Raw genomic sequence first — 14,215 nt, forward strand, 5'->3', positions numbered from 1 at the left:
CTCTCTCTCGTCACCGTTACCATTATCCCCAAATTTCCCCGTTATTTGCGCTGGTTCATCTCCCCCATTCCAATACGAAACCCTAATTTCTTCAACCATCTCGAAACCCCTACGACTCCAAAACCCACTTCTCGCATGCTCTGATTCGTTTTCCCTTCTTCCCAATTCGGGACAACAGCTAGGGTTTTCTCGCAGTACCCGAACCGTCCAATCTCAATCGGGTTTCTAGGGTCCGGAATCGGAGGTTTTAGGGTTTTGAGCTGAGTTGAGTTCGAGAAGATGAGTGCTCAGAAGAAGAGGAACTTCCAAATTGAGGCCTTCAAGCATCGGGTCGTGGTTGATCCCAAGTACGCTGAGAAGACGTGGAAGATCCTGGAGCATGCGATTCATGAAATTTACAATCACAACGCTAGCGGGCTTAGCTTCGAGGAGCTCTACAGGTTTGCTACTCGGTTTTACGTTTAAAGCAAAAGGATATGTAAATATGTGTGAATTATGATCTAGTTTTTGGGTAATGAAAATATTGATGCTTGTTAAGAGGTGATAATTTGCTTTGTGTATGCTGGATTTGGTTGGATAACTTCATTTCTGAACACTAGTAGTTGAGGTTTGATTAATTTGTGAGATACAGCTTTCAGTTTGATCATCTTACTCTTTAATTGTTTTTTTTCGTGATCCATTTTCTCGGTTTACATGTTGATTTAGGTGTAAATGGTGGTCCCTATTATTATTTTGAATTGTTTGCATGTTGCCCTTCTGTCGGTGAGAGCTTACTGTGGGTAGTTATGGTTGGAAAATGAGTGATTCTAGGCTATCAAAAGAGTTGGAATATCTTAGGGAGTGTAGGCATATTTGGTTCTGAAGTTAAGTGTCACGATGGTTCGAGGATGTATTAGATCATTGTATTATCTCTTATCTATGTTGCTTATATGTGGCTAGTTATGGTAGGAAAATGAGTGATTCTAGGCTATATTAAGAAGTGGAATATCTTAGGGAGTGTAGGCATATTTGGTTCCGAAGTTAATTGTCACAATGGTTCTAGGATATGTTTTCAGTTGATCATGAGGTTCTAGGATATCATTGTATAATCTCTTAAGTCTTATCTACGCTGCTTATATCTGTTCTACTTTATCATTTGTGCTGATTTATGCTATAGAGTGTTAGAATATCCCCCTGTAGTGCATTTGATGGTGATCTCCCACATATTTTATGTTCACTGCACTTTAATGCTCATTCCGTTCTTCTCCTTGTTTCAAACGGTTTTGTAGTTCAAGATATTGGAATGATCCTAAACTGTGTTTCATTTTGCAATATAACTTGGAAGTGCATATCATTCTTATGTTATAACTACTGTTTGTTTTACATCGTGAAACTTTATGCTTCTGATGTTTAAGATTATGGCATGAATTCAGGAATGCTTACAATATGGTGCTGCACAAATTTGGAGAGAAACTCTACTCTGGTCTGGTGACAACCATGACTTGTCATCTAAAAGATATATCTAAGTCAATTGAAGCTGCACAGGGTGAGTTGTTTTTGGAAGAGCTGAACCGGAAGTGGGCAGACCATAACAAAGCGTTGCAGATGGTTCGAGACATATTGATGTACATGGACAGGACTTTCATCCCAAGCACCCACAAAACCCCTGTTCATGAGCTTGGGTTAAACCTGTGGAGGGATGTTGTTATCCACGCTACCAAAACCCAGTTGAGGCTGTTGGATACACTTCTTGAGCTTGTGCATAGAGAAAGGAGTGGTGAAGTAATTAACAGAGGCTTGATGAGGAATATTATAAAAATGTTAATGGATTTAGGTTCTACTGTTTATCAAGATGACTTTGAGAAGCATTTTCTTGAGGTTTCAGCTGATTTTTACCGCTGTGAGTCTCAGGAGTTCATAGAGTCATGTGATTGTGGGAACTATTTAAAGAAGGCTGAGAGACGCTTAATGGAAGAAATGGAAAGAGTCTCCCAGTATTTGGATGCTAGAAGTGAAGCTAAGATAACTAATGTGGTGGAGAAGGAGATGATTGAAAATCACATGAACAGACTAGTTCATATGGAGAGCTCAGGTTTAGTTAATATGCTTGTGGATGACAAATATGACGACTTGGGAAGAATGTATAGCTTGTTTCGCAGGGTGCAGAATGGACTTGTAATAGTACGAGATGTCATGACCGCTTACATCCGAGATACTGGTAAGCAGCTAGTTACTGACCCAGAAAGGTTAAGGGATCCTGTAGATTTTGTGCAGCGTCTCCTGGATTTGAAGGATAAATATGACAAAGTTATCAGCTCGGCGTTTAACAATGACAAAACATTCCAAAATGCTCTAAATTCCTCCTTTGAATACTTCATTAATTTGAATGCCCGGTCCCCAGAGTTCATATCTCTGTTTGTGGATGACAAGCTTCGGAAAGGTCTAAGAGGGGTTAGTGAGGAGGATGTAGAGGTTGTACTGGACAAGGTCATGATGCTTTTCCGTTATCTTCATGAGAAAGATGTCTTTGAAAAGTATTACAAGCAACACTTGGCAAAGAGGCTTCTTTCTGGGAAGACTGTTTCTGATGATGCGGAAAGAAGTCTGATTGTTAAGCTCAAAACAGAGTGTGGATATCAGTTTACTTCTAAGTTGGAGGGTATGTTCACTGATATGAAGACCTCTCAGGATACAATGCATGAATTCTACTCAACTGTCGGAGCTCAGTTAGGCGACAGCCCAACACTAACTGTCCAGGTCCTCACCACAGGTTCATGGCCTACTCAACCAAGTGCGACCTGCAACCTTCCAGCAGAAATTTTGTGGGTATGTGAGAAGTTCAAGAGTTACTATCTTGGGACCCATACTGGCCGGAGATTGTCCTGGCAAACTAATATGGGCACAGCTGATTTGAAATCAACCTTTGGAAAGGGCCAGAAGCATGAGCTGAATGTTTCCACATATCAGATGTGTGTACTGATGCTATTTAACGACGCTGACCGGTTGACGTATAAGAAAATAGAGCAGGCTACAGAGATACCAGCCGTTGACTTGAAGAGGTGCCTGCAATCTCTGGCATGTGTCAAGGGGAAGAATGTTCTTCGGAAGGAGCCAATGAGCAAGGACATAGCTGAGGAGGATGTCTTCTTCTTTAATGACAAGTTCACAAGCAAGTCCTTCAAGGTAAAGATAGGTACTGTGGTTGCACAAAGGGAGTCCGAACCAGAAAATCAAGAAACCCGACAGAGAGTAGAGGAAGACAGGAAGCCCCAGATTGAAGCAGCAATTGTGAGGATCATGAAGTCTAGGCGGGTCCTGGATCACAATAACATTGTCGCGGAGGTGACGAAACAGCTGCAGGCGCGATTCTTGCCCAACCCTGTTGTAATAAAGAAACGAATCGAGTCCCTCATTGAGCGGGAGTTTTTGGAGAGGGATAAAATGGATCGAAAATTGTACAGGTACCTTGCTTGAAAAGAAAAACTACGGTCGGTTTCTTTTCTTATTTATTTGTGGCGTTCGGCACAAGCCTGTATAATTTATCCTACGTTTGGTTGGTCGGAATATTGTTGTTGGATCATTACGGGCTGTTGGTGGGTTCCGATGAAGTTAAATTCATGCATCTTTGTTGCTTAATCTTTCCGCATGTTTATTCAGCTTGAACTTTTCTGAATGGGATGATGGAACTGTGTTGGAAAGAATCACTCCTCCTATTGCTTCTGGTATTACATGCTGATGTTCATTAATAGCTTGCGAAACGATTGATATACTCCTCGACGCCCGACGGAGAATACCATTTCGCACGAAGCTGAGCAACTGAGCAGAATCTGTTGAGTTTTATGACACGTTTACGTAACCGTAATGAAAATATGAGGAATTAAATTGAGGGGTTGGAAGTCAAAATCAGATTTTTGTTGAAGTTGTTTACTTAAATATTCTGTAATCGAAATAGAAATGACATTAATTTCATAAAGTTGTTTACTAATTCAATGGAATTGGAATATAAATAATTATGATTACTAAAATGCCCTTGTCCCAAATCAAATATTTTATGTACTAAAATTTGATATGATATATAATAGTAAGAAAAAAAATTAAATTTTTTTTTATTTTTATTTCATAGACATACTAAAATGCTTTTGTTTATTTTTTATTTTTATATAAATTTAAGTATTTACTTTAATATTTAAATTTTCTTTCTCAAATTGTAGTTTCTTCTCTTCGGCATATGCATGGAGTTGCGCATAATGTAAATGAGGGCATAATAGGAAGAAAAAATGCATTCCTGATTCCCTTACCCTCTTGGAATTCAAATACCTCATCTATCTAGGGAATCCCACTCCTCCAATTTCAGGAATTGCATTCCTTGTTTCGGGTGGGGCCCACCACAATAATGATTCCCCAATATTTAGTAAAAATTGGAATAATCCATAATCGGAATTCAATTCCCTTTTTTTTTATTCCCATTATCCTTACATAAATGCGCTCTTAGATGCAGACGGCTACGCTAACGAACAACGGAGTTGAAGACTTCACAACTATCAAAAGCTTTATATGTATATGGGAGTGAACTTTATAAGTCGGAGATGAGATGTTGGAGGAAACCAAATAAACTATGCCATTATTATAATAATTCCTATTTGTTTGGCCCCCTCCAACTCTCACATACGACTTTTAAAATAACATTGGGATGTTAAGAGCAAATTTTAGTTTAGACGCCGGATATGAGATATTGGAGGAAACTAAACAAATTAGGAATGTTCCATTGGGATTCTAATTTGTTTAGTCCCCTCCAATTCTCACATACAACTTTTAAAACAGCATGAAATGTTGAATTGGTATGGAGGGACGGTGGTAGACGAGATATTGGAGGAAATAGAACCACGTTTTTTCGAAAATAGGTTCAGTTTCCTTCAACTCTCATTTACAATATTCCACATCCTCTTTCTTTTTATGTCAATTGAAGGCTGAAGAGCAAGCAACCAAGTATTTATAGGCATTCTCATTCCTCATATCTCAACGAGAGATGAAGACTATCTTTCCTTCATGCATTTGGTAATTCATGGGAGCAAAATTTTCATGCTGCGACTGACGGTCAAGGTCTAGCATACTGACAAAAATGGATTATGGGCCCGATAAACAAAGTTAATAAGTGGTTTTGGGCTGGACCGTAGATACGGGCCCAAGTTCATTCAGTTTGCTGCAGCAAAGTGAAGCTAAAGGAAGCCCATAAACAAACCCACCAGGATGACTTATTGTAGTTGAGGAGGGTACTTACCTTGGGGATGTAACAATAGCGTTATTCTAAGCTAATCACGCAATATGATTTGATTTTTTTTATGTGATTGACTCGAAAAACTGTCATAATTGCACCTCGTCGCAATGAGTTGGTGGCAATGGTAGTGATTATTGTATACCCATTTATTTACAAGTCGTGTTTGTGCCAACTTACAAATCGATTTAGCATATATGATATTACAATAATAATACAATAAAACAATAACTCACACTTCATAAAAGAGCGAAGCAAAAAGAGTGTTATCGTGATTTTAGTTGTGCTAATAGTATTCACATTAAATTCTATGTTTGTGCATATTTGGAGATATAAAATGTTACGCGTTAGAAATTGATAGAAAATTTAAATATTTTCGTGTCAATTTTAAACACGACACATGCTTATTAAACAAAACACAAAGCAGTACACAAGTTCAATAAAACCAAATTCCGTCCTCATTAGCAAATACTTTGCAAGATCTTGAGCCACTTTGGCCAAACATTGGGGCTAAATAGTTCTGTCCGGTATGACGTATGCCCTAACCGCCGGTTCTATGTTTCCAACGACTGATCAGTAACCAGTAACCAACAACCCCAGCAACGCTGACGGCTCCGAGCAGAGCTTGAAAATTCCAACCATGTCCTCCAAATGGCGCGCAATCCAGCACCGCCACCGCTACACCTACAACACCGTCGTCTTCCCCGCCACCTACACCGATTCCCTGAACTCCCTCCCTCCGCAAATCGCCACCTCAAAGTTCTTCTCCCTGCTCAAAGAGCTAGTCTCTCTGAACTCCACATACGCCCAGCTCAACCACACTAAGGGCCTCGCCGCCGCTTTCGGCGACGTACTCGCCAGTGGGGACGAAGCTCTGGTCTCCGAAGCGGCGCCGTTTTACTTGGAGCTTCTGTTTCTGGAAAATTCGCTGCCTCTGCATAAGACCCTCGTCTCTGTTTTGGCAAAGGCTAGGACTTTTCAGGCTCTGATCAGGCGATGCTATCGGAGGCTCTGCGAAGACTACGGCGGCGGTAGAGGGAAGCGGTTCTGCGTGTCACGGTCGGCCTTATCGGTAATGGGTATGCCAAAGTTGGGGTTTTTGGTTGAAATTGTGGAAGAATGCGCCGTTTTGATCGCTTGCGATACGGTTTCGAGCTTGAATGCTCTGATTTCGGAGACGAAAGCGCACTCTCGGCCTTCTCCGATCGTCATGGAGCAATGCCAGGAGGCTCTGTCTTGTTTGTATTATCTGTTTCAGCGCTTCCCTTCGAAATTCGAGGAGTTCAATGGTGGTTCTGGGGGTGGTTGTGATAATGCTGGTCGTTCGAATGTGTTGGAGATGAGTGTGGCTGTTATTTTGAGCGTTCTGAGATCGGTGGCTTTTTCGAGGGACTGCTATGTGGCTGCTGGAGTGAGCTTTTGTGCAGCCCTGCAAGTGCGTCTCAGTCCAGAAGAGCTCGGCTTGTTTATAATGGAAGGTATTTTTCACCCAACTGATTGTAGTAGTAGTAGTAGTTTAGATGCTAATGCAGATAGTGAAAAAAGGAATGCCATTGCCAAACTTCCTTATAAAGGGGATATGTACACTGAAATTCATAGTTTATCGGACTTGAGTAGACTTTGCTTGCTACGGGGGATTCTTACCGCGGTTTCGAGAGCAGTGCTTAATACCCATTTCGATGTGTCAAAGAGTAGTTCGAATGGCTACGAGAGTCATACGAATGGTGGCAACTGTGTTAAGACTATACTGTATGATGGAATTTTGCCTGAGTTATGTAACTACTGCGAGAACCCTACCGATAGCCATTTTAACTTTCATGCATTGACTGTGTTGCAGATTTGTTTGCAACAAATAAAAACCTCCATGTTAGCTAATCTTACCATCACATCTGAGGATTATGATCCGGTTCCGGTGGAGATGGGTACCCGGATATTGAGGATCGTATGGAATAATTTGGAAGATCCTTTGAGTCAAACAGTCAAACAAGTTCATCTCATTTTTGATCTCTTCCTAGACATTCGATCCACTCTACACTGGTCAGAAGGTAGTGAGAGAATAAGGTCATTCTTGCAAAGCATTGCTTCAGATCTTCTTCGTCTGGGTCCTCGCTGCAAGGGAAGATATGTTCCTTTGGGTTCACTGACCAAGAGATTAGGTGCAAAAACTATGTTGGATATGAGTCCTGGCTTGCTGTTTGACACTATACATGCGTACATTGATGATGACGTGTGCTGTGCTCTCACATCATTTTTGAAGATTTTACTTGAGGACTTGCGTAATGAGTGTTGGAGCAGTGATGGTATTGAAGGTGGTTATGCACTTTATAGGGGGCATTGTCTGCCTCCAATTTTGTCTGGACTTGCTTCTGGGGTTTCAAAGCTCCGCTCTAATTTGAACACTTATGCTCTACCAATTTTACTTGAAGTGGATGAGGACAGTATATTTGCTATGCTTGCTTTTATTTCAGTTGGTCCGAGCAAGGGTGAAAGTCAACTGTCATATCCTGAGCTTTGTCGTGGAAACATGGAACTGAGAGTTCAACAGAAAGTGGCCATCTTAGTTTCATTGCTGAAGGTATCTCGTTTACTTACATTGCTTGAAGGGGACATTGATTATGCAGTATGTGAAAATTTTGGTGGACTGGAAACAAATTTCCCTGAACGACATGCTCTTGTTTCTATCAAGGGGATAAAGGTTGAAGTTCGTGTTGAGTGGCTAGTGCTGGCATTGACCCATGTTGATGATTCATTACGTGTGGATGCTGCAGAGACACTTTTCTTGAATCCCAAGACAGCTAGTTTACCTTCCCATTTAGAACTCATGTTATTAAAGGAAGCAGTGCCATTGAACATGAGGTGTTGCTCTACAGCTTTCCAAATGAAGTGGAGTAGCTTGTTCAGAAAGTTTTTTGCTCGGGTCCGAACAGCATTAGAGAGACAATTTAAGCAGGGACGCTGGGAACCCCTGGAGCATACTAACAGCAATGGAATGCATCTTTCAATTGGAAGTGAACATCCTGAAGCTAACAGGGTGAGCGATCTTTTTCATTTCATGAGGTGGTTAAGTTCATTTCTATTTTTCTCTTGCTATCCTTCTGCACCTTATAAGAGAAAAATAATGGCAATGGAGCTCATTCTAATAATGCTCAATGTTTGGTCTATTGTGCCTGCTACTCAAGAGAAAAATGGTTCTTTATGTGCGGAAGACCATCTCTATCCTTATAATAAAGGAATGACCTTACCTGATTCAACTCTGTTGTTAGTGGGATCCATAATTGATAGTTGGGACAGGCTGAGAGAGAATTCTTTTCGCATATTGTTACATTTTCCGACCCCACTTCCTGGAATTTCAGATCAAGGTATGGTCCAGAACGTGATTTTATGGGCTAAGAAATTAGTTTGCAGTCCACGAGTGAGAGAAACTGATGCTGGAGCTCTGACTTTAAGGCTGATTTTCAGGAAGTATGTCTTACAGCTAGGATGGACAGTCCGAGCTTCAGTTAATGTAGCTTGTCTCAATACACAGTCTGGCTTGGAAAGCGGAGATAATCAAACTTATAATTCTGGATATCCTGTGATGGAATATATAAGGTCACTGATTGAATGGTTGGATGTTTCCATAGAGGAAGGGGAGAAGGATCTTTCTGAAGCATGTCAGAACAGCTTTGTTCATGGCGTATTACTCACTCTACGATATGCTTTTGAGGAATTGGACTTCAACTCTGACATAGCACAGTCTAGTATCTCAGAGATGAGACATTCACTAGAGAAGCTCTTGGAGCTTGTAATGCGAATAACTTCTTTGGCACTTTGGGTCGTCTCTGCAGATGCTTGGCATCTCCCTGAGGACATGGATGAAGTGGTTGATGACGATGATTCTTTCTTATCAGAGGTTCCAGATGAGGTTGGGGTGAAGACATCTCTGTTGGAGGATGAAGACAAAAATTACAAATTTGTCCAGAATAACAGGCAATCAGAACAAAGTGTAATGGTTGGCTGTTGGCTTGCGATGAAAGAGGTCAAATTGTCGTTAACTTTTGGTTTTGCATTGGAATGCAGTTAATATGTCATTGATGTGATAGTTTCTTTAAGAACATGGATTTATAGTTGAATCTATATACTTTAACCCTCAATGTCGAGGATATATGATGTTGTAGTAAGTAGAATGTACAGTCAAGACCAAGGTTTTGTAAATTTACGTCAATGTGGACCATGTTAATTTTGCCATAAATTTTCAGGTGAGTCTTCTTTTGGGAACTATCACAAGAAAGATTCCTTTACCAAGTACCCCTTCCTCAGAATCATTAGATTCAGAAGCCACCTATTCTTGTGCTTCTGATGCTTCAGTTATGATGGCTTCGGATGCAATGCTTGATGTGAAACAACTTGAAAGAATTGGGAATCACTTCTTGGAAGTCCTTTTGAAGATGAAGCACAACGGTGCAATTGATAAAACGAGGGCCGGATTTACAGCTCTTTGCAACCGGTTACTTTGTTCAAATGATCCTCGGTATGTTTATGGTTTTTTTTTATAGTTATTTTTCAAGTTTGTACATTGTAATACTATATACTATGTTATTATTTATGTCAAGGCAACAACTTTAGTATAAGGTTTTCATGCCTCTCATGACTTTTATTTGTTGGATTATGCCGTCACCATTCAGACTTTGCAAGTTAACAGAATCCTGGATGGAGCAGCTTATGGACAGAACCGTGGCCAAGGGTCAAACAGTGGATGACTTGTTAAGGAGAAGTGCAGGTATTCCTGCTGCATTTATAGCACTGTTCCTCTCAGAGCCAGAAGGTGCACCTAAGAAACTTCTCCCACGGGCTTTACGGTGGCTCATAGATGTTGCTAATGCATCTTTTGTGGGTCCGGTTGAAACCAACAACTCTAATGGCGACATGGGTAAATTGCCCTCAATTAAGTCGGACAAAGTTTTTGAGTCTGTGGTCTCGTCAGATATAGATATTAGTGACAAGGTTTCAAGGATCCGTGATGAGGGTGTCATTCCTACTGTACATGCATTCAATGTCCTCAGAGCTGCCTTCAATGATACAAACCTGGCTGCTGATACCTCAGGTTTTTCTGCTGAGGCTATGATTGTTTCAGTTCGCTCCTTTTCTTCTCCCCACTGGGAGGTCCGGAATAGTGCTTGTCTGGCATACACTGCTTTGGTACGTCGCATGATTGGATTCCTTAATGTCCAAAAACGAGAGTCATCTAGGCGTGCGCTAACTGGGGTGGAATTTTTTCATCGGTATGGATTCCTTGACTAGTTATTTCGTACTATCATGGGTTCTTGCTGAATGCTTTGATTTTTTATTTGGTTTCCTGAGTAAACTGTAACTTTAATCAAAATATCCTTTTTCCTTGAAGGTATCCCTTATTGCATCCATTTCTAATCAAGGAACTGAAAGCTGCGACAGTGTTGCTTGGAGACGGGATATCTGGACAATCTGAATCCAACCTAGAAAATGCTGTGCACCCAAGCTTGTGCCCTGTATTGATTCTGTTATCAAGGCTGAAGCCCTCAACAATCGCAAGCGAGACTGGAGATGACGTGGATCCTTTTCTGTTAATGCCCTTCATTAGAAAGTGCTCAACACAAAGCAATCTAAGAGTCCGTGTTCTTGCATCTAGAGCTTTAGCGGGTCTTGTATCTAACGAGAAGTTGCCAAGTGTTCTCCTCAATATAGTATCTGAGTTGCCTAGAAGAGATGACCAAGCTACATGGACTCCTGAACCGTCCCTATTATTTGATAAAACCGAAAGAAGACAACAAAGTTCTTATAATTGGATTCATGGAATTCTATTGCAGTTGAGCTCTCTCCTGGATACGAACTGTAGAAATCTGGCTGATTCCTCAAAGAAAGATCAGATTCTTGGTGATTTGTTTCAAGCTCTTTTAGCGCATTCATGGATCGGAAAGCCCAGTTTGTGCCCTTGTCCAATCCTCAATGCCTCTTTCCTAAATTTGCTGGATCACATGCTCAGTATTGAAAGGACGTGCCATACGAGCAAAAACGTTTATGCTCTCCGCAACCTACTTTTGGAGTTATCTACAGAATGTTTAGATGTAAAAGCTTCTAACGGGCGTTCGTATTATGATCCAACAATGGCAGAACTCCGACAACAAGCAGCAGTCTCCTATTTCAGTTGCGTGTTTCAAGCATCTGATAAAATGGCTGAAGAGGTTTTTCAGACGCCTCAGAGGTATTCTCAGAGTAATTCAAGATTTGTGGAGATACCTGAAATGGAAAACTCTTTTGCAGGACTCCAGGAAAGGCTGGTCCGCTCTTTGTCGGATTCAGAATATGAAGTTCGACTTGCAACATTGAAGTGGCTGCTGAAATTCATAACATCAACAGAATCTGGTCATGAGTCCCATGATAACAGCAGTGAGATTAGGGTTATTCAGCACTGGGTCAGGACTAACCTCCAAACGACATTGGTTAATCTATTGGATGTGGAGAAGTACCACAGATGCTCATATTACATTCTGAGGATTCTATTCACTTGGAATACACTGCAGTTTCAGAAGCTTGGGGATGCAAAATGCACGGAAACAATTTACGTCGGTAGTATGGAATGCGATTCTGTATTTCTGCTTTGGGATAAGTTGATTTCGTTGTACAAGTTCACGAGACATGCAAAAGCTCGACAAACACTCATCTGCTGCTTCGGAATCTGCGTAAAGAGGTTTGCAGGTTTATTAACAACTTCTGTTGTTTCGGATAACAGTGACTCTGATCGGTTAGAAAAGTTGACCCGACTTTATGGCATAATTTCCTTTTTCACCAACGTAATTATGAAACATAGTGCCTCGTCTGAGCCAATAAACATGCGCATGGCAGCAGCAGAGTCTATCATAGCATCCGGTTTGCTAGAGCAAGCTGAGCTTATCGGTTACACTGTATTCAATAACCGAATCCCTTCTGAAAATCCATGTTCTACTTTTGAACCAAAAGAAGCGGTGAATTTCTACGCACATCAAATACTAGATATATGGTTCACATGTATCCAGCTGCTGGAGGATGAAGATGATGAGATTAGAGAAAGGCTTGCCATGGGCATTCAAGGGTGTTTTACGAGCAAAAGATCCAGAAGCTCTCATGGTGGAGTAGTCCCGACTCAAGTGGAGAAAGTGATAGGAGCTTGTTTTGAGCATCTATCTTCCGTCTTTGGCCACTGGATTGGGTATTTCGATTCTCTTTTACGCTGGGTGCTGAATGCTTCAAATTGCGAGGTGCTGAAAGGAGATCTTGTGAGACAGGTATTTGATAAGGAAATTGACAATCATCACGAGGAAAAGCTGTTCATCTGTCAACTGTGTTGTTCTCAACTGGACAAGCTTCGAATTTCAAAATCTTGGGGGGCTGACTTTCGGAACAAACAACAGTTTGGCAATTATCTACATGATTGGAGGCTCAGATTTTCCTGCCAGTTGACCTCATTTGCCAAGGACCGCATTGCGAAACTAGGTGGAGCGGATTGGGTTGGTGGAGCGGGCAACCACAAGGATGCATTTCTTCCCCTGTATGCCAATTTGCTCGCCTTCTACACCCTCTCGAATTGCATATTCAACGGGAAAACTGGCGACAACAAGCATCTACAGTCTGATGTTACCGAACTCGGTAAAGCTATCAATCCGTTTCTTAGGAACCCTTTGATCTCTAACCTGTATTTGTTAGTGGTTAAATCGCACGGGGATGCAGTTGGTTCGAACGGTGACGACTTGATTCCGAAATTGGGAGAGGGTGCGATATGGGAGGGATTCAATCCCTATTTTCTTCTTAGGTAAAGATGTGATTTGTACAATACAATAGCCATGAATGATTCATATTAGTATACACTTCAGCTGGAAGTACAAGTACTCTGCATTCCAACGTTATTGCATTTTTTTTGGGAAGCCTCGTGAGGTTCTGACAGCTTATTGGCGTTTTAGGATTCATATAGCTCATATTAGAAGGATTCAAACTCCAAGAGATGTCGGGTGCAGAGGTTGAATGCTCCTCTTACCCGACGAAGCTATACCCTTGCCAAATGACTTCCTTAATTCAGTTTAGGGGTGGTTCGGTATGGGATACCATACCGAAACTAGTATCCCGAATCCCAAACCAAAATTTTTCGGGACGGGAATTTGAAGACCAATCCCAAACCAAATTTTCGGGAATCTCAAATTTCGGGAATCCCGAAATATTTTCGGGATTTTGGGACAAATCGGGAATCCCAAATTGAAATATGAAATTATGAATTGTTCTTCAAATATATAATTCAAGAACACATTCATGAACTAGGAATTTCATTTCATTCACACTACTATTTAATTGAACACTAGCATGCCTGACTGTTTTTATCATAGTCAAAATTCAAATTAATTAAACCCTTTTTGCAATATGTTGAGAGACAAACTAATCAAGTCTTCTAAAATCATCAGCCATGGCAGCAGCAATAATAAAATCCACATGAATATCAAACAAAACATGAAAAATATGCAAGGTGTAGGGCATTCCAGGTTGCAGAGCATGAATTAGAAACTACTAGCATCAATTATAAAATAATAATATATATATAATAATTAATATTATATATTTTCGGTTTGGTATGGGATTCCCGAAATATCGAGAAGCCAATCCCGAATCCCATACCGAAATTTTGGGATCGGTTCGGGATAGCATCCCAAAAATTTCGGCAATTTCAGTTTGGGATCGGGATTTTTTCGGTTCGGTTCGGGATTTTTGGGAATTTTTTCCACCCCTAATTCAGTTACACCATCCATTCAACATTGGAGTTCCACTCTTATTGGACACCTTCCTACATCTGTACTACTTGATTTGTACTGCTTTCCAAAAAGCCCATTTTTTTGGCCGATCGGCCGGATACGTTTGAGGAATCTTAGGCCATCTCTAACCGAAGGAGGGTCAAGGGGCTCCTTTTAGCCCTATAGCCCTGTAAGAAAT

The 14,215-nt window shown here is 40.9% G+C and overlaps 2 protein-coding genes across 3 annotated transcripts; both read left to right on the forward strand.

Annotated features, from left to right (window-relative positions):
* LOC137739951 (cullin-3A-like) lies at positions 1–3,615 on the forward strand. The gene is made up of 2 exons (XM_068479707.1): positions 1–440; positions 1,413–3,615. The coding sequence occupies exons 1-2, from the start codon at positions 280–282 to the stop codon at positions 3,451–3,453; spliced, it is 2,202 nt and encodes a 733-aa protein (XP_068335808.1). The 5' UTR covers positions 1–279; the 3' UTR covers positions 3,454–3,615.
* Positions 3,616–5,744: 2,129 nt separating this feature from the next.
* Positions 5,745–13,132, forward strand: LOC137740207 (uncharacterized). 2 transcript variants are annotated; one of them, XM_068480040.1, is made up of 5 exons: positions 6,593–6,729; positions 7,089–9,269; positions 9,490–9,761; positions 9,916–10,512; positions 10,632–13,132. In XM_068480040.1, exons 2-5 carry the CDS (start codon positions 7,116–7,118, stop codon positions 13,054–13,056), a joined length of 5,448 nt encoding a protein of 1,815 aa, XP_068336141.1. In that variant the 5' UTR covers positions 6,593–6,729; positions 7,089–7,115; the 3' UTR covers positions 13,057–13,132. The 2 variants fall into 2 exon arrangements, with proteins under 2 accessions (XP_068336140.1, XP_068336141.1); XM_068480039.1 differs by having other exon boundaries at positions 5,745–9,269.
* Positions 13,133–14,215: the final 1,083 nt, after the last annotated feature.

The sequence above is a fragment of the Pyrus communis genome, chromosome 7, assembly GCF_963583255.1.
Source record: "Pyrus communis chromosome 7, drPyrComm1.1, whole genome shotgun sequence".
Classification (NCBI taxonomy): domain Eukaryota; kingdom Viridiplantae; phylum Streptophyta; class Magnoliopsida; order Rosales; family Rosaceae; genus Pyrus; species Pyrus communis.